Genomic DNA, 25,369 nt, shown 5'->3' on the forward strand with positions numbered 1-25,369 from the left:
GTCCCTTAACCCCCTGAGCCTCAGTTTCCTCGTCTGTGAGATGGAACAACGGAAGTCCTGATACCTCAGAAGGGAGGGAGGCTTACACGAAACCCATCACTCAGAGTGCCTCGGAGCAGGAGAGGATCGGGCCACGGAAGCTTATAACTGTTTGCTGTCGTTATCCATGTTGTTGACGTGAATGAGCTACTGAGGGCTATACAACTGCTCGACAGGAGGGTGCAGAGGATGACGGCGCCCAGTCAATACCGGGGCCTGTGGAGGTTAATTTTATGTGCCAACTTGACAGGGCCGCAGATACTGGATCAACGGTTGTTTCTGGGTGTGTCTGTGGGGCTGTTTCCAGATGAGGTGAGCGTTCGAATCAGTGGCCCGAGTAAACCCGTGGCCTCTCCAACGTGGGTGGGCCTCATCCAACCCAGAGGGCTGGATAGAATTAAAAGGCAGAGAAAAGGATAATTAAATCTCTCTGCCTGACTGAGCCGGGACACTGGTTTTCTCCTGCCCTCAACTATGACTACGGCATCGGGTTTCTCGGTTCTCGGGCCGCGGACTCAGACCGCAACCGCCCCCACTGCTGTCCTGGGCTCTGGCTTCAGACGGCAGAGCTCGGGCTGAGCCTCCCGACCACTGTTTTATTTCTGTGTAGATGTGTGTGTCCATATGTCTATCTGTCCTCGGTTTCTAGAGAGCCCCGACTAATACACGGTCTTGGTGTTACTCTTCATTGGCACCAAGTTGAGGCGGCCAGGGTGGATGGGAAGAGGGGCCATTGGACCCCTGTTACCTCTGGCCCACCTCCCATTGCTAGCTTGTCTGCGGTGGGCGCTGCGGTCTTAGGACCTCAGGGAAGGGGCTTCCTTAGTATTCCTGTTCCTTCTACATTTTGTACCCTCGCTGGATCTTTTACATGAGAGTCTTTGCATCTCCCCTAGTGGTGGGTGCCCTCTGATGGTATTAGTCTGGGGTCCTGGGGCTCAGGGAGATTTCCTGCTCCTCCCCCACGGGGCTACTCCCATCTTCTGTCAAATACATTTATCAATACCGACTATACACCTGCAACGATGCTAGATGATGAGGAAACAATGAAGAATAAGAGGATTCAGACATGTGCACAGGTCTGAGTTTCCAACATATTATGCACATTGTAACAGGTGTAACTGTGAGACAGGTTTCCCAATCTGCACTAGGGAGTTGGGGCAGGATAGTTCTCTGCAGGGGGTGCTGGCTGCCTGTCTGCAGGGGGCGAGGAGGCTGGCTGCCTACATTGTAGCATGTCCTCCAGCCACCAGATGTCAGCAGCGTTCCCCCAGTCCTGATGACCAAAAATGTCTCCAGACGTTGCCAAATGACCCTGGGTGCAAAACCACCCTGGACGAGAACCGCGGGTTAAATGCAACGTGTTGTTGGACTCAAAGCCTGCTCCGTCCACAGGCTTCCCTGGAGCCCGTGGCTGGGTGAGACGTGGCGGGAGCCCTCTGTGCCCTGGCTCCCCTGTCCGAGCACTTCCTGCTAGAACTGCCGGGTTGGGCACTGCCCGGCCCTGGGCACCTCGTCTCTAGCGCTGAGCTCCGTGCGGTGCCGCCAGTGCGCAGGAAATGGAAAGCTGGGGCAGGTCTGCGGTTTGGGGCAGCTGTAACTGACCAAGGCGTCCGGAGGAAATCTGGCCTGAGTCAGGATTCGTGAAGACCGGTTCACAGTTCGCGTCATCTCAGCAGACATGTGCCGAGCTGCTCAGAATGAGCGCTGAGAATGAGGCGACAGTGAAACATGCCCCTGCTCCCCATAAAAACGTGATGATTCGAACACTGATTATGAAAGTAACACTCCCTCTTTATCTGTATTGAGGCCAAGTCCTTCTTCTTTTTTATAAATATGTTTTTATTGATTTTTTTTTTTTTTTTTTTTTTTTTAGAGAGGAAGGCAGGGAGAGATAGAAACATCCATGTGAGAAAGAAACATCGATTGGCCACCTCCTGCACGCCCCCTACTGGGCATTGAGCCCACAAGCCAGGCATGTGCCCTGGGTGGGAATCGAACTGGAACCTCTCGGTCCATGGGACGACCCTCGATCCACTGAGCCACACCGGCCAGGAGAGGCCAAGCCCTTCTTTAATTTATAAGACAGTCCCCTCCTGGCCAAAGGAGTGCTCGCACCCCTCACACTCTTCCTCACGTTTGTCACCTGACTTCACAGGTGAAGATCGTAGTTCCACGTGCTAAGTGGTCCAGCTAAAGAACATTTGTTTTGTAACAAAAGCTACAAAGATAATACGAGAGACTAGAAAATAAACATGGAGGCTTAAATTCTGGCATAGTTATTTAAAAACAATCAAATGAGAATTATCTTTAACAACTTCTTCTGAAGGTTCACAGACATGCAAAGGGTGATTGATCAGTGGGGAAACGAAGACTCGTCATTTTGGGTGGGCCTTCTCCGCTCCTTGGTCACCAGACCAGAATGCGTGTCCTGAGCCTCCGACCCAGTTGCTCTGAGGTTCTCCTCGCTCCCTGAGTGGGCTCTGTGCGCTAGTGATGATGTCCTGACCTGTCCTTGTCCCTGTCACACAGCCCCGAGTGCTGACCCTGATGCAGACCTCAGTGATGGCAAATAGTCCCACCAGGACTTAGACAGATGGAAAAGGGTTCCATGTGCACAGAAGTCAAACTGGGAAGAGACGGGGCCTCCTTTCCTGTAGACAGCCATTCATATTTCAAGATTCTGTGCAAATGGTCGAGGGCTTGTTCGTTGTCACCTATTTAAACTCTATCTCTTGAGAACCTCTCTTGTAAGGCACTGTTCTAGGTGCTGGGCCAACATGGTCCCTGTCTTCAAGCAAGTGTCCTCTGTTGACGGACTGCGTGGTGCCAGTCACTGCGTTCTGTGGGTATCAGCCTAACAGCCAGAGACCTCGCGGCCAGGGCCATCAAGCCTCAGAAAGGGCAGCGGGCCCACACGGACAGAGTTCGTAAAAGTGGGAGCTGTTCAAATGGGGACTGTAACGCTCATCTTGCAAAGTTATTCTGAGGATTAAATGCCACTCCTCCATTCCAATCTCTATTCAGAAAGACCTTCCTTAACTCCCCTTCCCCAGCTCTGTTTGTTTTTTCGGAACACGTATCACTTGCCATGGTGTTTAACTATCCATTTATTTGCTTATTTATTTGTGACTGGTCCCTTCCACCAGCAGGAGCGTTCGTGAGAGCAGGGTTTGCCTGCCAGAGTCTACCGTTGTGTCTGGTCCGTGGCAGGCACAACACATGTGTCTCGAATGAATTTGTTGCATGGTTACAGTGTTCAGCATGCTGCCGCGGTGAGGAGGAAGTACCCAGTGTCTCACCCCTCATCTCGCTCTCCCTGTCTCTCCTGGATGTGTGCTGTGTCAATGACATTGGTAAAATTTGTAATTTCCTTTTCTCGTCAATATTAACAGAAGCCCTCAAGTTAAACAGATGAATGATGAGAAAAAATAATGCACACAGAAGAATGTACTGTATTCAAATCATATTCATACTCACCAATATATGTGGCACCAATTAAAAAACACACAGTGAAATCACTTAAAAATGATTTAAAAGGTAATAGCCAGTCTTGTTTCTGTGAGGTGGACATTCCCATATAAGGCTTCTGGGTGGATAAATTAAATAAGTTTTGAGGAAAGGAATTTCACAATATGTACCAAAAGCCTTTACAATGTTTTCACTCCATGGTTAAGGAAAATAATTAAAAATTCCATAATGGGATGTATATCTATAAAGATTATGCTTATTAATGCTTCGCACATGGGAAATTGTTTTATAACCAGAATGTAACGTGAAAATAAAAGAAAGTCAGGAGTATACTATAAACAAGAACTCCCCTGCATAAAATACGTCTGCATAGGAAATACTGGTAGGAAGTACACCCCGCATTAGGACTGAGAGCCCTGTAACCCCAGGGCTGATTAATTTGTATTTTATGCATTAAGACAATAAAACATAGCGAAAGTGTCATTAAAAATAAAGTTCTATATATGTGTCTAAAGCATTTGCATTTATAAGATATTTTCATGGCAGGGAGTTTTGGTTCAGTTTTATAGATGAGGTCAAAGTTAGCAGTTGCCAATGTGGGGCCTAGAATCTGGGCAAAATGGTATGTTATTACCAAAATGATCTGAGTGCAAATCCTGCTTCTGGAGAAAGGAATGAGCGTTGGGTGAGATGCATGTGGAAGGCCCGATGGCTGACTCACAGATCATCCTCAACCAGTGTGCGCTCTCCTGCCTCCCAGGGGACCATCACCCCACCAGCCATGGGAGCTGGACCCGCTCATTCCTAACAAGATGCTTCAGGAATGAGAGACGGGAGCTCCTGGCCGCTAGGAGTCCCCCGCATATGTTTGGCTCACACCGTGGAGCCTTTACTCACTTCTTCCGGCCTCGTCTGTGTGGTCCACGTTTGCCCCTCCGCAGGGACAGAAGGAAAAGCACCGAGGGAAAGCGGAGTGTCGTCCATGCCCTTGAAGTAGCGCGTATCTGCGCAAAGAGAAAAACTAGTCTCATACCTTAGATTCACTCAGCACATTACAACTTATAAAACTTTTGCACACCTGCAAACTCACTGAGTCACCAGAACAAAAGTGTGAGGCAAGCAACTGTACTCCCACTTCACAGATGGGGAGACTGAGGCATGAAGAGGAGAAAGCCCTCCCCTGGGGCCATGCACATAGACTCCCAAGTCTGGCCTTGAACATCCTCATTTTCACCCCCTGCGGAATTCTCATCCTTCAAGGCTTGGGTTATATCACGCCCTTTGAAAATCTTTCTCGCTCCTACACTCTCCTTTCTATTTTATACACTTAACCTATTCTATCATATTTATCTGTTGACCTTTCTGTTTCTGCCAATAGATTGGGACCTTCCTGAGAACATGGATTATGTTTTATCTTTGTGCCCCTTGGTCAGTCCTGGCATGATGACTGGCGCACAGTAGATGCTCAGTAAATGCCTGCTGAGTGAATGAACCATGGAATAGCATCCTTATTTCCAAGGTGATTCTCTTCAAAAGAACTTCCACAGATTCATGTCGGTGGGTCAGGCCCTCAGAAATCACAACTCCTCCTCGTTCCCTTTCAAAGATGTACTGTATCTAAGAGAGCTCAAGGAAGCTGCCCCATGCGCCCGAGTTAGAGAGAGGCCACGGTGGGTGTGAATTTAGGTCTTCCTTATTCGTAAGAAGTTGGGCCTTTCTGCCATGCTGTGTGCTATTCGTATGCTGGGTACCTGCACAGTGACTACCGGTGAAACGCCTTGCTCCCACGCTCCACTCTATGCACCCCGCCCTCATACTTCCCACGTTGCCCCCATCTCTTCCTGTCCACTCTCTGCCACGCTTGTCAGCTGTTCCCAGGACCCAAGAAGAGCGTTATGATGACAGTAACCAATAGTTACAGAGCTCGGACTCTGCCACGTTCTCTCGTGGGAACTCGACATACATCATGGCACCCTCCAAAGAACTCTCTGGAATAAGTTCTATGACGATGACCCCGGTTCTCAAGCAGGGAAGATGAGTTTCAGAGACATGCTCGAGGTCACACCTCTGGAAAGCCCTAAAGGCAGGGTTGTAGCCTGGATTATTTAATACAGAAGCGGCAGCATTAGTTACTGTGCGATACGGCTTTAGATACCAACTGTACCTGCATATTCAGATTCCTTGATAGGCCTGGCCGGTAGGACTTTCATTGCTTGCCAAGCCTCTGTCACATGAAGCTTAGGGTCTTCATAGTCATTATCTCCATGGCCTTCTGCTCCCGGTGGGATTGCAGCAAAGTTCCTTCCCTAAGCAGGAGGGAACATCCGGGTGAGCCAAGGGATGGTACAGTGATGATAAAGACTCCAGGCCACAGGGCTAGCCAGGGAGAGGTATGAGTTCTCCTAGGGGTTTAGGAGTCTGTGTTCTGGGGCAGTGAAATGCTTGAGGTAGGCGGTTCCAATGATGCCCCCAATATTCCCATTCTTTGTTATTCAACCAAGTACTGACTGAGGTGCTGCTGTGAGGGGACACTGCAGATGTGATTACAATGACTAATGAGCTATCTTTGGAACAGAGAGATCAACCTAGCTTACCGAAGCCCTTAAAAGCAGAAAGGGGCTCTCTCTGCAGGTGACAGGATCTCGTATGCAGGAAATCCCAAGGAGCCCACTAAAAATTATTAGCACTAACAAACAATTTAGCAAGGTGGCGAGATACAGAATCACTATACAAATTTCAGGTGCATTTCTAGACACTAGTAATGAGCTCCGGGTCTGACCGCCAGGGGCAGCATCACAGAAATCCTGCACGGTGCACCCACGTGTTGTGATCTGGAGCCCGCCCTGCGGCATTGGGCAGGAAAACGCCTCTCAGTGATCTTTTGTGCATCCTACAGAACCACCAAGCGATCCTTTTGCCTTTCTGGGTCTCGGAATGCTCACCTCTTGTCGTGTTTACAGAAATGGTTTTTGTCTTTATTTGGGCCTGAGAGAGAATCCACGCGTCACACTAGCCAATAATGCTGACGTTCTGAGAGTGTCGTGTGATGCGAAGGGCTCAGGAGGAGGAGACATAGTCATCTCCAAATGAAAGGTGACTGTGGCCCTGAAATGCTGACTCCTTTTCTGTCTAACACTGTCTTCTTTGGACATCTGTCATGAGTTGCGGTGGCTTCAGGCGGCACGGTTGGGCTGGAAGGGGTTGGCAGGTGGAGAAGGCTGAGACACACACGGGAACATCTTTGACATCTTCAAGTTTCTCCTAAGATTCCACATAGTACTCCATTGTGTACATGTACCACAACTTTTTAATCCATTCATCTACTGATGGACACTTGGGTGGACCAGTTCCAAGAGACTTTTATGCACACTCCCCAATTTGGCCTTCAAAATGAACACCTTTTATGCTTCTTTTACAAATATAGGAACTGGGATTGGTGACTTCTGAAAGCCACACAGGTCATGGGTGCCATAGAGGGGTAGAACCAGGTCTTTCCACCACACCTACACTGGAAGCCAGGACCAAGCATTTATATTTAAAGTTGTTCTGCACCCTGGAAATAGAGGGCAGAGAATTTGGGGTATCCCTTATGTGACAGCACCCATAATTTAGACTTATTTATTTACTTAAAAAAAATTTTTTTTTTGGTTACAGATGTTTCTCCTTTTTTACCCCATTGACACCCTACTCCCATCCCCCCAACCCCGTCCCCGGCTTTGTTGTCCATGTCCATTGGTTATGCGTACATGCATATAAGTTCTGGTTTATCTCTTCCCTCCCTCCACCACCTCCTCTTCTGAGGGTTGTCAGTCTGTACCCTACTTCCACATCTCTGGGTTTACCCTATTCCTCAGACTGTTATGTTCATCACATTCTGCAAATAAGTGAGATCATGTGGTATTTGTCTTTTTCTGCTTGGCTTGTTTCGCTTAGGATAATACTTTTCAGGTCTCTCCATGTCGTCTCAAAGGATAAGAGATCTTTCTTTCTTACAGCTGCATAGTACTCCATTGTGTATATGTACCACAACTTTTTAATCCATTCATCTACTGATGGACACTTGGGCTGTTTCCAGATCTTAGCTATTGTAAATAGTGCTGCTGTGAACATGGGGGTACATATATTCTTTCTGATTGGTGTTTCAGGCTTCTCAGGGTATATTCCTAGAAGTGGGATCACTGGGTCAAATGGCAATTCAATTTTTAATTTTTTGAGGTAACACCATATTGTTTTCCATACCGGCTGCACCAGTCTGCATTCCCACCAGCAGTGTACTAGAGTCCCCTTTTCTCCACACCCTCGCCAACACTTGTTTGATGATTTGTTGATGGTGGACATTCTGACAGGTGTGAGGTGATACCTCATTGTTGTTTTAATTTGCATCTCTCTGATGATGAGTGACGTTGAGCATTTCTTCATATGTCTCTTGGCCATTTGTATGTCCTGTTTGGAGAGGTGTTTATTCAGCTCCTCTGTTCATTTTTTAATTGGGTTATTTGTCTTTCTTTTGTTGAGTTGTATGAGTACTCTGTATATTTTGGAAATTAACCCCTTATCTGATGTATCATTGGCAATGATGTTCTCCCATACAGTGGGTTGCCTTTCCATTTTGATGGTTATTTCCTTTGCTGTGCAGAAGCTTTTTAGTTTGAAGTAGTCCCATGTGTTCAGTTTTTCCTTTGTTTCTGATGCCTTAGGTGATGTATCAGTGAAAATTCTGCTGTGTATAATGTCTGAAATTTTGTTGCCTACAATTTCTTCTAGGATTTTTATAGATTCACGGGTCACATTTAAGTCTTTTAACCATTTTGAGTTTATTTTTGTGTATGGTGTAAGTTGATGGTCTAGTTTTATTTTTTCTGCAAGTAGCTGTCCAATTTTCCCAACACCATTTATTAAAGAGGCTGTCTTGACTCCACTGTATGCTCTTGCCACCTTTGTCAAATATTAATTGAGCATATTGCCTTGGATCCATTTCTGGGTTTTCAGTTCTGTTCCACTGGTCTATATGCCTGTTCTTGTGCCAGTACCAGGCTGTTTTGATTACAGTGGCTTTGTAGTATAACCTGATATCTGGTATTGTGATCCCACCTACTTTGTCCTTCTTTTTCAAGATTGCTGTGGCTATTCGAGGTCTTTTTTGGTTCCATATGAACTTTTGAAGTATTTGTTTTAGTTCTATGATATATGTTGGTATTTTGATGGGAATTGCATTGAATTTATAGATTGCTTTGGGTAATATGGACATTTTAATCATGTTAATTCTTCCAATCCATGAACAAGGTATGTGCTTCCATTTTTTTTGTATCTTCCTCTATTTCTTTTTTCAATGTCCTGTAGTTTTCTGCAAATAGATCCTTTACTTCTTTGGTTAAGTTGATGGTCTTTATTCCTAGGTACCTTAATTTTTTTGCCATGATGATAAATGGGATTGTTTTTTCAGTTTCTCTTTCTGTGAGTTCATCATTGGTATATAAGAATGCCATCGATTTCTTGACATTATATTTATATCCTGCTACTTTGCCAAACTCATTTATTAAGTCTAGTAGATTTTTGATGGAGTCTTTAGGGTTTTCTATGTATAATATCATGTCATCTGCAAACAATACAATTTCACTTTCTCCATTCCAATTTGGATCCCTTTTATTTTTTCTTTATGTCTGATTGCTGTGGCTAATACTTCCAATACTATGTTAAATAAGAGTGGTGAAAGTGGGCATCCTTGTCTTGTTCCTGTTCTTAAGGGAAATGCTTTTAATTTCTGCCCATTGAGTATGATGTTGGCTGTAGGTCTCTCATATATGGCCTTTATTATATTGAGATATGATCCCTCAATTCCCAGATTGCTGAGAGTTTTTATCAGAAATGGATGCTGGATTTTGTCGAATGCTTTTTCAGCATCTATTGATATGATCAGGTGGTTATTATTCTTTATTTTATTTATGTGGTGTATCACATTTATTGATTTGTGAACATTGTACAAGCCTTGCATCTCTGGGATGAATCCCTCTTGGTCATGGTGAATAATTATTTTGATGTATTGCTAGATCAGATTTGCTAGTATTTTGTTCAGGATTTTGGCATTTATGTTCATCAGGGATATTGGCCTGTAGTATTCTTTCTTTGTAGTGTCTTTTTCTGATTTTGGAATTAGAATTATGCTGGCCTCTTAAAATGAGTTTGGAAGTCTTCCTTCTTCTTGAATTTTTTGAAATAGTTTGAGGAGAATGGGTGTTAGTTTGGTAGAACTCCCCTGTGAAGCCATCCAGGCCTGGGCTTTTGTTTGCTGGGAGAATCTTGATTACCTCTTCAATGTCCTTAGTTATTATTGGTCTGTTCAAGTTTTCTATCTCTTCCCGGTCCAGTTTTGGGAAACTACGTGTTTCTAGAAATTTGTCCATTTTGCTTAGAATGTCGAATTTGTTGCCATATAATTGTTCATAGTAGTTGTTAACGATCTTTTGAATTTCTGTGGTGTCAGTTGTTACTTCTCCTCTTTCATTTCTGATTTTGTGTATTGGGTTCTCTCTCTTTATTTCTTGGTGAGTCTAGCTAAGGGTCCATCAATCTTGTTTATCTTTTAGAAAAACCAGTTCTTTGTTTCATTGATCCTTTGAATTGTTTTTGTTTGTCTCCATGTCATTCATTTCTGCTCTGCTGTTTACTATTTCCTTCCTTCTACTTACTCTGGGGTTTTCTTTCTGTTTGGTTTCTAATTCTTTAAGTTGTGAGGTTAGACAAAGTTGTGAGGTTAGACAGTCAATTAGAAATTTTTCTTGTTTCTTGAGGTAGGCCTGTAGTGCTATGAACTTCCCTCTCAGAAATGCTTTTGCTGCATCCCGTAGATTTTGTGTTGTTGTCTGTTCATTTTCATTGTTTTCCAGGAAATTTTTAATTTCTTCCATGATCTCCTCAGTAACCCATTCATTGTTTAATAGCATGCTATTTAGTCTGCATGTGTTCAAATGTCTTTGCATGTTTTTGCTGCAATTGATTTCTAGTTTTATGCCATTGTGATCTGAGAAGATGCTTGATATGATTTCAATCTTCTTGAACTTGTAGAAATTTAGTCTGTGCCCTAACATGTGGTCTATCTTTGAGAATGTCCCATGTGCACTTGAGAAGAATGTGAATTCTATAGTTTTGAGGTGTAGTTCTCTGTAGATATCTATTAAATCCATTTGGTCTAGTGCTCCATTCAGAATATCTGTTTCCCTGCTAATTTTTTGTCTAGAGGATCTATCCAGTGGTGTCAGCAGGGTGTTTAAGTCCCCCTGATATGATTGTATTGCTGTTGATTTCTCCTTGGAAGTCCTCAAAAAGATTTTTAATATATGTTGGAGCTCCTTTATTGGGTGCATATATGTTTATCAAGGTTATATCTTCCTGTTGGATAGATCCTTTCAATATTATGTAGTGGCCTTCTTTGTCTCTAGTTATGGCCTTCATTTTGAAATCTACTTTATCAGATATGAGTATTGCTACCCCAGCTTTTTTTTCTTTCCGTTTGCTTGGAAGATTTTTTTTCCATCTCTTCACTTTCAACCTATGTGAGTCTTTTGTTGTGAGGTGGGTAAACAACATATATATGAGTCATGCTTTCTCATCCAATCAGCTACTCTGTGTCTTTTTATGGGAGCATTGAATCCATTTACATTTAAGGTGATTATTGATATGTACTTATTTATTGCCATTTTTGTTTAATGTGGTTCTATTTTTCTTCCTATTTCTTCTACTAATTACAGCAGTACTTTTAACATTTCTTGCAGTGCTGGTTTGGTGCTAATATATTCCCTTAGCCTTTTTTGGTCTGGGAAGTTCTTTATTTGACCTTCTATTTTGAATGATAGCCTTGATGGGTGGAGTAGTCTTGGATTCAGATCCTTGTTTTTCATGACCTTGATTACTTTGTGCCACTCCCTTCTGGCCTGTGGTGTTTCTGTTGAGAAGTCAGCTGAGAGCCTTATGGAGGTTCCTTTGTAGGTAATCTGTTGCTTATCTCTTGCTGCTTTTAGGATTCTCTCTTTGTTTTTAATTTTTGGCATTTTAATTACTATGTGTCTTGGTGTAGGCCTGTTTTGGTTCTTCTTAGTTGGGGCTCTCTGTGCTTCCTGAATTTGGATTCCTTCTTCTCTCACCAAATTAGAAATTTTTTCTGTCACTATTTCTTCAAATATATTCTCTAACCCTTGCTCATTTTCTTCTTCTTTGGGGACTCCTATGATGTGAATATTATTAAGTTTCCAGTTGTCCCACAGTTCTCTTAAGCTGTCTTCCTGTTTTTTAATTGTTTTTTCCTTTTCTGAATGGTTGATTTTTTTCTACCCTGTCTTCTAATTCACTGATCCGGTCCTCAGCTTCCTCTACTCTGCTGTTTAGACCTTCCAATGTGTTGTTTATTTCTGATATGTCATTATTCATTTCTTCTTGGTGGTTTTTAATTTCCAATTGGTTGATTTTCAACATTTCTATGTCTTTACTCGTGGTGTTGATGTCCTTACTCATGCTGTTGAGCTTCCTCAAGATCATGGCTCTCAATTCTAGCTCTGTTAACTTGCTTAACTGCTCCTCATTTATCTTATCTTCAGTAGAGGTTTCTTGTTCTTTCATTTGGCATTTGTTTCTTTGTTTCACCATTTTGGCTATCACAGTGGGCTTTGGAGCCTGCTAAATTTTCCCTGTGAGTGTTGGAATTCTGCTATTTGTGGCTCCCTCTCCTGGGTTTGGATGAGCATGGGAGGACCCACGTTAAATACCACTGTCAAGTCTTACCTTCCTGAGCAGAGTTGCAAGCCCAGGAATGGTTCAGTTATCCTCTAACTTTTTGCCTGGAGGCTATTAGTCAGTTACTTGTAAAGCCTTGGCTTCTCAGTTGAATGAAAAACTCCCTCAGGTGCCCGAGGGTGGGGCAGATGCTGGTTGTTAATGAGCCTCAATTAGCACTTCAATGGCCCACCAGTTGGGGTTGAATCTCTGAGGGAGGGGCTGCTGCCTCTCCCCAGAGCCCTGGGAAGGAGCAAGATGGCCACCGTCCTGCGTGGCTGAAACTCAGGAAAAGCTCTGAGTGCCCTCCAAATCCTGAGTGTCCCCACACAGTTCCAGTCCAGTCGCCCTCTCTTTGCCAGAGCCCAAGGTGAGTGGCTGTGGTTATTTTAGCATCTTTCCAGGCTCTGTGCTGTGGAGCCGCTTGGGAGTTTAACCCAAGGGCACTGATCACAGCTAAGGCTGCTGCTGTCCGTGGGCTCCCAGCCCCCCTCTCATGGCTCTGCAGTCCTACCAGGATTGACTCAGTGTCCTTGGTTATATGGTCCTTTCAAGATGCTTCTCTGTTGTTTTTTCCCGACGATTTGTCTTTATTTTAGTTGTAATTCCAGTTTGGTCCTGGGAGATGGTCTGTGTAGCTTCCATTCACTCTGCTGCCTTTTCAGAATCCCTAATTTAGACTTTTAATCCAATAGCAATGGCAAACGGTGTGAGGCTGAGCTCAGACCCCGAATTGTTGCTCTGCAGAGAGAATTTCATTTCTTCTCAGCAATCACAGCCACACTACATAGGTTGGGGAACACATGATCTATTTCTCTGGACTCCTAATTGTTTTATATCAATAGCTGAAAACTAAAAATCAAAGTGATTGCTGTATAGCTTTAACTATATATGGGTATTTTGCATCAGTAGATTCTAATATATGCTTGTTAAAGAACTAAGTTTAGGGTGGAATCCTTCCTAGGTGTATGATTAAATTTTTTTTTATTTATACTGCAATTTGTCCAGTTACAGAGATATCTTGATCAAAGGCCACTTCGAATTTATTTTTGAATTAGACGGATACACACACACACTAGAATAAATAGCATCACACATGGTGACTATGACAATCAGAAGTGTCTTAAAGGAGACCGCAGCAAAATGCTGAGGAAAATGCTGATGTCAGCACTCCATAAACATGAGCTGTTCCTATTATTGCCGAGGCTGCCATGGTAACAACTATTGAAGAAAGTCACAGGTGAGAGCCCTGGCTGGTTTGGCTCAGTGGTTGGAGCATCGGCCTGCGGTCTAGAGAAAGTCACAGGCGAGGGAAGGCCACCAATCACCATTCCACTCCTCTTCAAGTCCCTCTAACGTTGGTTAAGCACCTTGTACATGCACCTTGTACATGCCAGGTGCTTCATGGACCTTAGTTCACTGTATACGCAGAAAAATCTATCGGGTGATTTGACAATGGCGGAAGGACCTGGAACTGGACAGGCTTGAGTTTCCATTCCAGCGTTGCACTGCTTCCCTGACGTACTTGGATACGTTGTTATGTTACTAGCCCCAAGCCTACAAGTATGTGGCTTTTTCTATCATCACTCTGTCAAAGGCCAAGGCTAGTTACGTGATGGGTTCAATGTCCAGGTGTGCAATATCGTGGGGAGACTCACCAGGACCCTGTTTGGAAGGCCTTCTGGGCCCCACTTGGGCTCAAAGCAAGTCTGCGCTTGGAACGCAAGGGTGCAAAATGCAACGCAGTTCTCGCCGGGGTAGCACGAAGAAGGAGGTGCGCCCCAAGACAGCAGCTTTGACTTTCACTGCGCTCGCACTGATTCCCACCCAAGTGCTCCCCGAGCAGAGCAAGACTTGAGTCCTACATGAGCTGAGGAGTCAGGCAAGTGATGAAGGGCAAGTTTACCAAGTTCGAGGCACCAGGTGCCAGAGGCCAAGGACCAACCCAGTGACCCGGAGCAGGAACAGGGTAGAAGGGGAGAGCTTGGTGACCGACAGGAAAGGTTGAATTGTGGGGCGTAAGCTTGGCTAGGGCCATTTGCATGGTCACTTTGAGGCTGTACCCTAGCATCCGGGCATCGTGGCCATGAGGCCCCACCTCCTCCGTCTGGTCTCAGGGGGAAAGTGGGGTCCAGAATGGAAGTTCCCAGAGGGCAAACCAGGTAGATGGTCGCCAGGAGGCAGCAGGGGTCAGGGTGGTATCGTCCCATCCTAGATCTAAATTGTGGACCCATTCTATGACCTTGGGGGTTAGTCAACCCCCATGGCTCAGACACTCTCTCTGTAAATCAGAGGTGGCTAAGCCTCCCTTCTTCGGTTGTATCCAGAGGTTAACCGAGCACAGTGCATATTAAGGTTGTACTTTGGCACCTGCCGTGACACGTCGGGTCTCTTCCGTCTGGCTGACCTGCTGAGGGCGCAGCAGAGCGCCGGGGCCAGGCGGGCTTGCCCGAGGTTTCACAGTTGACCTGGCGAAGGAGGAAAGGTGAGCGGGCTGTTGTCAGTAACTGCACACAGAGGTGGGTTCTGGCTGGAGCGCAGGCGTGCGACTCCTCTGGGGACTCAACAGATGAGCATTTGTGCAAGGGTGCCATTTATACACCGTGTGGCCAACACCACGACACCCACAGAGCGCAGGTGCTTTGAGGAGGTCTTGGACCTGTTGGAAGAACTGGGACCGTGAGAACAGCCCAACTTCTGTCCAGTTGCCTTGCTAGATTGGAGGGCAGGGCATGTAGGGACACTGGAGGAACAGCAGTCGCCGCCCCGTCTGAGGAGAATCTGTGCCAGACCCCGCAAGTCTTGCCCATAGGACTGGAGAGAAATATTTTGATTTATTTCTTTCCAGGAAGGGAAAGAGAGAGAGTTTTGTTTTAATTATAAAAAATCACATCTATTTATCTATTAACGTATTTATTATCTATCCATCTCAGGGGCTCTTAAAGTCCAGGATTCTTTACCCATAAAACTGAAAATTAATAAAATAGTGATTGACTAATTGATTGATTGTGTGTGTGTGTGTGTCCTGGGGTGACATTCCATAGCTTTAATTAGATCTTTAAAGAAGTCTTTCAATGATTTTTCAAGCAGATTCTGTCTATCTATCCATCCATTCTTCCTTCCATCCATCCATCCATCCATCCATCCATCCATCCATCCATCCATCCAGTCTATTCCATCTAATATCTATAGATATGCTAGTTAAAATGAAACAATATACATATACAAATTAACAATAAAATTTATAGATATTAGCTATCTGAGTCCTGTTATAAATTTCCTCTAGTCATTAAAATTCTTTTCAAGTATTATTAACGGCTTCATAATGCAAATATAATATATTCAACTATTTTTTATATGATTAAATATTTAGCATGATTTCAGTGTGCTACCATTTAAGATATATTATTATAAACTCTAAATGAGCGTGTTTAAATATGAATCCAAATTTTAGCTTAGTTTTTAGTTGAAATTCCCAACCACAGAATCACTGGACAAAATGAAATGGACATTTTCCTGTTGCTTAGATAATATTATGAAATTGCTTTCCAGAAGGCCCGTTCCGCCGGCACATTTCGCTGCGTGAGGAGGCGCCTTTCTCATCACACTCTCACCAGCACCGAGTGTCGGTGTCTCCACCCCATCCAGTCTTCGCAATGGCCGGTGAGTTACGTTTCTCTCCCTTTTATAGCTGAGAAATTGGCGTACAATTTTACACCCAGGAATGGAAATACCATCTTTCCTGCCCAGAAATTACACATTTTGCATTTTCCCCTTTGTTTTTAGTCCACCGTGCACGTGGGAAAAGGCCAGTTACTTGTAAATGTGGAGGACGGAGCAGAGAGGAGGGGGGAGACTTACGAAATCCAGGAGAGTCTCACTGGCCGCCTGCTGCTGACCTGCCGGCAGAAACGGACCACGTTAACGCGCAACAACCAGAAGTCCTGTGCTCATTCCCATTCATTTCTCTTCACTCTAATTGCTCAAAATGAAGCGCATGTTTCTGTTTTCACACTTTCTGCTGCTCTTGCAAAACAGGGGCGATGGACAAAGAAGGAAAAAAATCAAATCCAAACTAACAAGACTCACTCCTTCCACAGCGGGTAACAGGCTCACGGGAAGAGGAAGACCCCTCTCCTACGTCAAGGGCACCCCAAGTCATACTCAGCAGCATCTCAGCCAGTGAACAGGCTGTTTCCTCGTTCTCTCCCCACTGAAGGCACATGTTGCGTTCGCAACTATCTGTCCGAACGTCTGTCTCCTTGAACAGACTATACCCATTGTCTGGAGGGCGGGGTCGTATCTGTTCATTCATCTATCCCCAGCTCCAGGCACATGGCTCAGGTGGGTTCTTGACAGGCATTTGCTGAATGAATACTCTCAGCACTGTACTCCCTCCTGTGGATTGTTTTATGACAGCTGCCTGAAGGTCATCCAGTGCACTCCGTGTTCTCGGTTCACACTTGACCCTCAGGCCATGCAACTCCACCAAAGGTCACAGGGTCTGCAGGGGTTTTTTGTTTTAAAGAAAATGTTCTTATCCCATTTCCTCTCTCTCTCTCTTTTTTTCCTTTATTGATCTTATTAAAATTTTTTAAAAATTGATTTTAGAGAGGAAGGGAGAGGAAGAGAGAGAGAGAAACATCAATGAGAGAGAACATTAGTTGGATGCCTCCTGCACGCCCCCCACTGGGGATCAGGCTCACAACCTGGGCATGTGCCATGACTGGGAATCGAACTGGTGACCTCTTGGTTCATGCGTCAACACTCAACCACTGAGCCACAACGGCCGGGCTCACATTCTCTTTATTAGCACATACATGAGAAGTTTGCAGCAGGTTTCGGGGCCAGAAGCCGCCATGCCTCTTAGCAACTGGTTTGCTTTGAGTTAAGAGAAAACACCAGTCCCCTCCTCCTTGGCTGCTAAGAATCTCAGGGCAAATGTCTGGCCTTCGTCTAGGGGATGTAGAGGACCGTGCTATGCGTATGCATTTCTACATCTTGGTCTGGCTTCACTTTTTAAAACGTTGTTCTTTTTTTTTGTTTGTTTGTTTGTTCAGGTAGAGTGGGAGGGAGAGAGAGGAAGAGAGAGAGAGAAACATCGATGTGAAAGGGACACATCGAGTGGCTGCCACCCACACGACCAACCAGGGCCGGGGACAAACTGCAACCGAGGCACGTGCCCTCAGCGGGAACCGAACCCGGGTCTCTCTGTACCGCAGGCCGACGCTCTAACTGCTGCGCCAAACCAGCCAGGGCTAAAACGTTGTTCTTTTACCCCGGATTCTCTTGCTATACCAAAAGATGAAATTCATAGCTGTATGAGCGTGTGACCAGTCTTCGGAAGGGTGCAATGTGTAAGTTAATGAAAGTTTGGCTCAGTGGAAACAGCTCTCTGGAATTTGCCTAGGACCTGTGCATGGGGTGTTCATTAGCTAAAGCCAATCTCCTGGAGATGATAAGATGGGAGGTGCAGGATCCTGCTGCTACCAGTGCCCCCTGGTGGTGGGAGTAGCAGCTGTCACCACCCGGGCACTCGGACACTGTCCGTCCCAGCAGGATCAGGATCACCCCCCACCCCGAGGTCTGTGGAAGAGAAACACAGGTTGCTCTGGCCCTTCAGAGTAGCAGTTGTGCTGTCTCATGAATTGAGGTAGAGTAATAAGGTCACTCATTTTTTTTCCCCTAATCCTCACCCGAGGATATTTTCCCATTTATCTGCAGATAGAGTGGGAGGAAGGGAGAGAGAGACATGGATGTGAGAGAGACACACTGATTGGTTGCATGACCCCGACCAGAGCTGCAACCGAGGTACATGCCCTTGACTAGAATTAAACCCAAGACTTTTTGGTCCTTAGGGCCGATGCTCTAACTGCTGAGCCAACCGGCCAGGGCAAAGGTCACTCATTAAATACCAGCTGTCCCAGAAGGCGCAAATGATCCCAGTGTGTGAGGGATCTACTCTGGCCTCCGTGACCTTGGAGAGCAGCTCCCCTGTCAAATTCAGGGTTTAATATAATGGCATTTTAGGGGATCGTCCTCACAGGACGTGGTGACAATGACATTCCTGCTGAAAGCTGGGGTCTCTTCTTTCAGCGAAGCCAGCGTTGCAGACTGAGACTCTCCTGGGGTGCTCATTTAGAGTTTATAATAATGTATCTTAAATGGTAGCACACTGAAATCAATGCCCTTTGAGGGTCTCCTCGTGTTACTGGTGAAATGAGTGGATCCAATTTCTCCACCAATGGTGGGAGTGGGGTTCTTGGGGCGCCGCTGGAGTAAGCATTTCTGGAGGCCCCCACAGGAGAATGAGATGTGGTGAAAGTTCTATTTGCATGGAGTTATATCCCTCGGCTTGTAAAGTCCCCATTTCCTTAAGCCAGTCCTGGAAAATATGCAGCGGTTGGTTCAGTAGAGCTAGAAACAGGGCCAATGTCCAGAGGGTCCCTTCCATGGTGGAGTTGAATCCGGCAGAGCATCAGGCTAGATTCAGTCTCACAGTCCATTGTGTCGGTCCCACATGGCTGTGAGCCACGTGGGCAAAGGCAGGGGAGCATGCCCCCTGCAACAGGGGGGCCAGGGGTGCGGGCAAGCAAGCTAGAGAGCCAAGAGCCACGAGCCACGAGCCAACAGAGAAATTCCTTTGTTTAGGAGCTTATGTATTTCAGATTATGTGCCCTTGCAGTAGCCATGCCTATTCTGGCCAATTACCTGTTCCCAGGTGTGACTGACAGGCAAGCATCTTCCCACATCACCCAGACCTTACTGGGCATGTGTCTAAACTGCCTTGGTGCAGTCTCTTCCCCCATCGATCTGCGGGGAACAGACCTGGAGGGTGACCTCAGCGTCCTGGCAAAGCTGTACCAATGGCATGCCTGTGCCATCTAGTCTCCCCCTTGCTCTTTTCCTGTTAAATAATAGCCAGATGATTATAATGGCATCGCTGGGACTTCACCCTGATCCCCGAAGGGTACGGTAACGTGACTGGATTGTCAGAGCGTGCATTTTCTGTCTCACTCACCTCAGTAAGGACAAACAGGGAGCGTCTGATTACTGTGTTGCGAGCGGACGCTGTCCCCCTCTGGGACAGGAATTGTCTTTGATCGCTGTCTTGCAGTAGCTATCTGTGCGAATAACAATGCCGAGTCTGGGACACGTAACTGTCAAGGGACCGTTAAACCTGCGAATCAGTTCATGTCACACACGGCCCATGACATCCAGTCCTGATTCTCGGCGGTGGCCCCAGAGCCCAGCACAGCCTGGCATCTGCCCCTCGCTAGTCTCATCTTCTGCCAGTCTCTTCTCACTGAGCTGCAGCCATGCCCACTGCTCCCGGTCCCGAGGGGACCCGCGCTCCTTCTACCTCAGACTTGGCACGTGTCCTTCAGACCAGAACCTGCTTCCTCAGCTCTGCCTTTGCCTGGATCCTTCTCAGCCATCAGATCGTATTGACCGTCCTCTCCCCCGGGGGACTGTCTCTGACCACCGATCTCCAGCTCAGTCCGCCCTGCCTCAAGCTCCCGGCATGGCCGAGAGGAGCTGTATGCGCACCCGTGGGCATGCATGTCTGGCGTCCTTGCCCTGGGTGGCCATGGTGTGGCGCTGTGGCCGCGGGGAAGAGGCAGGTGTGAGGGACTCTACTCTCGGCTGGTCTGCTGGACACACCATGCTCTCATTCTTGCTTCGGGGCCTGGCCAGAGACGGAAGACCCCAGCGCCCGCAGGAATAATGGAATCCGCTGGGCAGGAGGAGAGTGTTTGGGAAAGGACCTCCTTGAATCCGCACTGAGCTGTGATGTGGACAAGAACTAAGCTTTCGTTCTATGAAAACGACCAACATTTGTAGTTTATACATGGTAGATGTTAGCCCTCCCTGATTAACATAGTCTTCAGTGTCTCTGGAGCATGTAGGCGCAAAGTCAGCCAGTAAATATTCACAACAGACGGGCGCCGGCTTCCCTGGCGGTGGTGAGATTTCAGGCTCTTGCTCCGCCCTGTGCATGGTCACGTGCACAGTAAATGAACAGTCGGCTGAGTTACAGTGAGGGGTGCAGTGGAAACACCCCAGAACGAGGTCAGCAGCGAAACTTCAGGAGCATCCTGACCTCCTCCCTTGCTGGGTGACTTGGAGCCTGGTACTCCTCTTGCCAGAAGTACCCACCCAACGGGCGCCCCAAACGTTGCCAAGTCTTCGAGCCTTCCTGGAGCTGGAGGACAGGTTGGCATCTCAGACGGAGCCGTTTTCCAACAAGACGAATGGCGTTGCCGCTCGCATCACCGTTCTGGAAGACGTATGCTCATGTTGTGTCTGAGGAGGGTCATTCATCACCCGCCGACATCAGGCAGCTCTCTGGGTGCCGCTCAAGGAAGCGTCTCTTCACAGACCGCGCTCCCTGAATGCCATTCTTGAGAGCGAAGTGATGGACGAGGGGCTTCCCCGACAGGCAGGCGGCAATTAGCCCAGCTTTGGCCGTCAACGAGACACCTCTGCTCGTGCCCACGGAGGCGTGGCAAAGGCGTGTGGCCAATGCCCGTCTAATTAAGAGGTCCCCTGACCATGTTCTTCTTGGGTGCCCCAAAGAAGGAAATACGAAAAAGCGGACCCCCGTATAAAGTGCTGGCTTTCTACTCAAGTCCCCACGGCGATGTGATTTACACGGTGGTTTGAGAACCACTGACTTAGGAGCCCCAGCTCCCTCCCGTTAGAAGACGGGCCATGAAGATAGGGGGGCTCCCGGGTTGTTTCCCCCTGTAAACACGCCCGGGAACTTAAGCCCCTGGAGGGGCAAGGCTGGGCCTTGTCTACGTGTCCCGCCCTCACAGGGGAGCTGGCTGAGCCCCCAGTGCTGTTGCCATGGCATGGGATTTCAGGAAAACATTCCCCAAGCAACACCAACTTCCATTGTTATTTCTTCACAAGATCTCGGAGGGAGGGGACGGGGAGGGAGGTCCAGGGAGGGTTTGGGTTGCCTCCAGCTTCCAGTGGGACCTACTCGGATACGAGGTGAAGAGCAGGAGGCCGGTGATTGCAGGTGCCCGTCACGGACAGCTCCGTGCAGACCGCGGTGCGTCTCCGGACCCTCTCCCTCTCTCCGCACGAGGAGCCCGGGGCTGAGCTGGGCACGTGGCCGCCTGGAGTGAGCCCTCATTACACATGTCCAGACTGCCCAGCAGCTGCACGTGGCCCTGCGTCCAAGGTCTGGTGGATGGCAAAGGTGGAAAGTCAACTCGCAATGTCCAGGGAACTGTCTCAGGAGAAGCGGCTGTTTACGCCTCCTCTTTCCTCCCTCTGTCTCCCCTGCTGTCCGGCTCACAGACACCAGTCTGTTAGGCCCCGGGACAAATGCCCATTTGAGAACAACGCACGGAGGGAGGGAGACAGGAGGTGCAGGAGCTCTGAGCACGTCCAGGAGCAGAACCCGCAAACAGCCTCGGACGGCTCCCCTCTAGGCTCGGCTTACGTAAGACAAACACACACCCATCATGTTGAAGCTCCTGGCTGCTTCTAGAAGTGCCTTTCAGCCTTTCACGTTTTCCCAGCGTTGGCGTTCACCAATAACAACCCAGTGGAGCCTCGGATCAAAGGACGGGCTCCTATTTCATGGAAGCTGAGTGAGAAGTTCTAGGTTCAAATCCTGGCGGTGCCCCCTGCTGGCCGTGGGACCTCGGGCACGCTTCCAAGTCTCCGCTGCCTAATATTAACTTGTAGAATGGGGATGACAGTATCTACCCCAAACAGCTGCTGAGAAGCTTAAAAATGTATCTCGCTGGCTCCGTGCCCCGCTCACAAATTGCTGCTCTGTGTCTCCTGTCTCTTCAAGGTCGACTCCGTGACCGAATCGCTCTCGCTCAATCCGGATCCTTGGCGCTCTCTGCTTTCGTACCTGCCGTGGGAAACTTCATGATTTAGTGCTCGTTTTAGAACAGAGCGTGTGTCCTTTTCAACATCCAGCTTTGTTGACATGCACCCATCACTTCCTCACAAGGATTCTTCAGACTGGGGTTCCTCCCAGCTGTGAGGCTCCGAGATTCGGGGACCGTCATCCTCTGGTTGACATTCTCATTTTAAAGATGAAAGAAAGAGGCCAAATGTTTGGCGCACAGCACCATGGGTAGGGTGGCGGATTTGGGCTCTCTCCCACTGATTTCTTGACATGTTTTCTAACTCCTCTGGGGGCTCTGTTCACCTCATCTATACAGGGAGCATGATAAAGCCACCTCCCTGCAGCGAAACCACACAAGTGTATCAAACACCGGGCCCAAACTAGGGATAGATGTTCGTCTCTTCCCACGTTCTCTCCTCCTCAGGTCCTACACCTTGCCGATGTCGCGAGAGCACCACATTCAAATTCTGGGCCCCAGGCTCACGACCTTGGGCTCTCTCCTACAGACTATGCTGCCCTTTTCAATTTTTATCTTTTAGGAGCTTGAAGATATTGGGGGACAGAGGCATCACCATGATAAGAAATAAGACCATCCACACCCTGTACCCTGACAGGTCCCAAACCTTAAACCATCGATCTATGGCCATAGGTACAAGCAGGAATGAACGTCTGTATATTCATTTTCACCATCTGTGAATAAAGGGGTACAGGGCCCAGTGAGCCTGCGCTGTGTGACTTACACTTGGGAAGAAGAGAAACAAGAGTGGGAAAAAGAAGGAAGAAGGGGAAGAGAAAGAGAGAGAAACAGGCATAGATACGGATTACAGATAGGCATGATATGTCTGTTCTATATATCTGTTATAATGTATATACAAGGGTGGGCAAAAGTAAGTTTACAGCTGTTCATATGGAAAATGATACAATAATGAATAAATAATAATACAGCCCTGGCCGGTTTGGCTCAGCGGTTAGAGCATCGGCCTGCAGTTCAGAGAAACCCAGGTTTGGTTCCCGCTAAGGGCACGTACCTCGGTTGCAGTTTGTCCCCGGCCCTGGTTGGGGTCGTGCAGGAGGCAGCCACTTGATGTGTCCCTTTCACGTTGATGTTTCTCTCTCTCTCTCTCTCTCTCTCGCTCACTTCCTCTCTCTCCCTCCCACTCAACCTGAACAAAAATGGAAAAATGTCCTTGGGTGAGGATAAAAAAAAAAAAATAATACAAAAATAATCTGTTTCATGTACTCACAACTATAAATCTACATTTGCCCACCCCGGTATATATTTATATCTTCCATCTATGTATGTATGTATGTCCGTATGTATGTATGTATGTGTCTATCTATCCGTCCGTCCATTTATCCATCCGTCCATCCATCCTCTATCTGTTTACCAGCTCAGTCATTTAGCTTTTTCGGGCATTTCAGTTTTATTCACTGAAACACAAGCTCCTAATCTGAATACTGTGAGTTATAAATTTCAAGCACCGATAGTCCAAACCCACAGAACTAGCCTCATGGGAGACGCTGACTGTGAGCTGGGGACCGTGTTCGTGTCCCCCGTGGGCGGCCCTTGGAAATGCAGTTTCCTTCTCTGGTTCCTAATCTCCTCACCTGAAAAGCCTGATCTGAGAATCTCAGATTGCTGGGTCCTTGGGACCTTTTATCCTCATTTAAAAAACAAAGAAACAAAACAAAAACACCTGGACCCAAGCTGGTTACGGTATCTGTCACTGAAGAACTCCCCAGACTGTGTGAACGAGTGGCCGCCACCTGCACGCCCCACGCTGCCGAGAGGTGAGGCAGCTGCTTGTCATCTCTTTCCTGGGAGGTCCCCAAGAATTCAAACGAAATTTTCGGAGACAGTTGTCCAGAGAATGACTGCAGCTTCTTAGAAGGGACAATCTTGATAGTTTCATTTTGCTTCAAAGAGTGATTCTTTTTTTTTTGAGAGAGAGGAAGGGAGAGGGAGAGAGAAATACAAACATTGACAAGAGAGAACTGGCCCCCTCCCGCATGCCCCCCACCGGGGATCGGGCCCACAACCCGGGCTTGTGCCGGCGACCCGTTGGTGCCTGGGTCGGCGCTCACCCACTGAACCACACTGGCTGGGCCAAAGAGTGATTCTTAAAAGACCACCCTAGAACTACCTGAATTGGAATTATCTTGTTAACATGAAAGATTCCCAACCTCTGTATAACCCTGCCAAAGCATAAGCCATGGGGTGGGGTTGAGGAGGAGAATTTTATTTTATTTTATTTATTTATTTATCCTCACCCAAGGACATTTTTTTTGTTTTGTTTTGTTTTGTTCAGATAGAGTGGGAGGGAGAGAGACAGAGAGAGAGAGAGAGAAACATGGACGCGAAAGGGACACATTGAGTGGCTGCCACCCGCACGACCCAACTGGGGCCAGGGACAAACTGCAACCGAGGTACGTGGCCTTAGCGGGAACCGAACCTGGGTTTCTCTGGACCGCAGGCCGATGCTCTAACTGCTGAGCCAAACAGGCCAGAGCAAGGAGGAGAATTTTAAACTGTTGTGATTCTGATACACACTAACTTTTGAAGACAATTCTTCATCCTTGGGTTTAACAATCCTGGATTATTTGAAATCTTTGCCTGTGCTGACCAGAACTGGGTAAACACATTTCCCCAGCAATTCCACAGTCAACTTTCCAGCGTGTTTTTGTCCACCAATGTCTGCTCCGTCTTGGGGAGAACAGGCCTCTGCTAAATGAATGCAGGTGTTGCAATGCCCAGAAAGGACCAGCAGGAGGCACCAGCTGCTCACATATTCCGTACCTGCCTTTTCTTCCTCTAGTTTTAAAATCCTTATTAATTTTTCTTTTAAAAGTGGAAAAAAACCAACCTTCAAGACTGCTTTCTTCAGAAAACAAAAAGCAAAACACAACAACTGTTTCCGGACCAAATGAAATCTCTCTTCCGTTTAATTGAATCAACATTATCAGTGTGTTTATTGTGTATGGTAACTCAAGACAGGCTGACCCACTTTCTAAGTAGGGCTATCTTCTCCAATTTCATTCTTTATTCAGTGGAAGGAGGAAAACTCCAGAGTTTATTTCACGGAAACCCACGGCCCCGTTCTCTGTCTATCAGCCTCACAGAGGTATTGGTATTGACAGACTGTCAAGTTTGAATACGTGCCTGTCTTCTCCAGCCCTGGAGTATTCTTTATTTTTGGATAGATTGTTTTTAGT

The 25,369-nt window shown here is 47.0% G+C and overlaps 1 protein-coding gene across 1 annotated transcript in view; it reads right to left on the reverse strand.

Moving 5' to 3' along the window:
- The window catches only part of CLNK (cytokine dependent hematopoietic cell linker), a 90,584-nt gene that overhangs the window by 52,987 nt on the left and 12,228 nt on the right, over positions 1-25,369 (reverse strand). Inside the window, exons 4-6 of the mRNA XM_036281480.1 lie at positions 16,135-16,172; positions 5,675-5,816; positions 4,408-4,514 (exon numbers count right to left, since the gene is read on the reverse strand). Of these exons, the coding sequence (XP_036137373.1) occupies positions 4,408-4,514; positions 5,675-5,816; positions 16,135-16,172 (287 nt within the window). The remainder of the gene's footprint in view (positions 1-4,407; positions 4,515-5,674; positions 5,817-16,134; positions 16,173-25,369) is intronic.

This window comes from Molossus molossus, unplaced genomic scaffold (genome assembly GCF_014108415.1).
Source record: "Molossus molossus isolate mMolMol1 unplaced genomic scaffold, mMolMol1.p scaffold_m16_p_1, whole genome shotgun sequence".
NCBI lineage: Eukaryota > Metazoa > Chordata > Mammalia > Chiroptera > Molossidae > Molossus > Molossus molossus.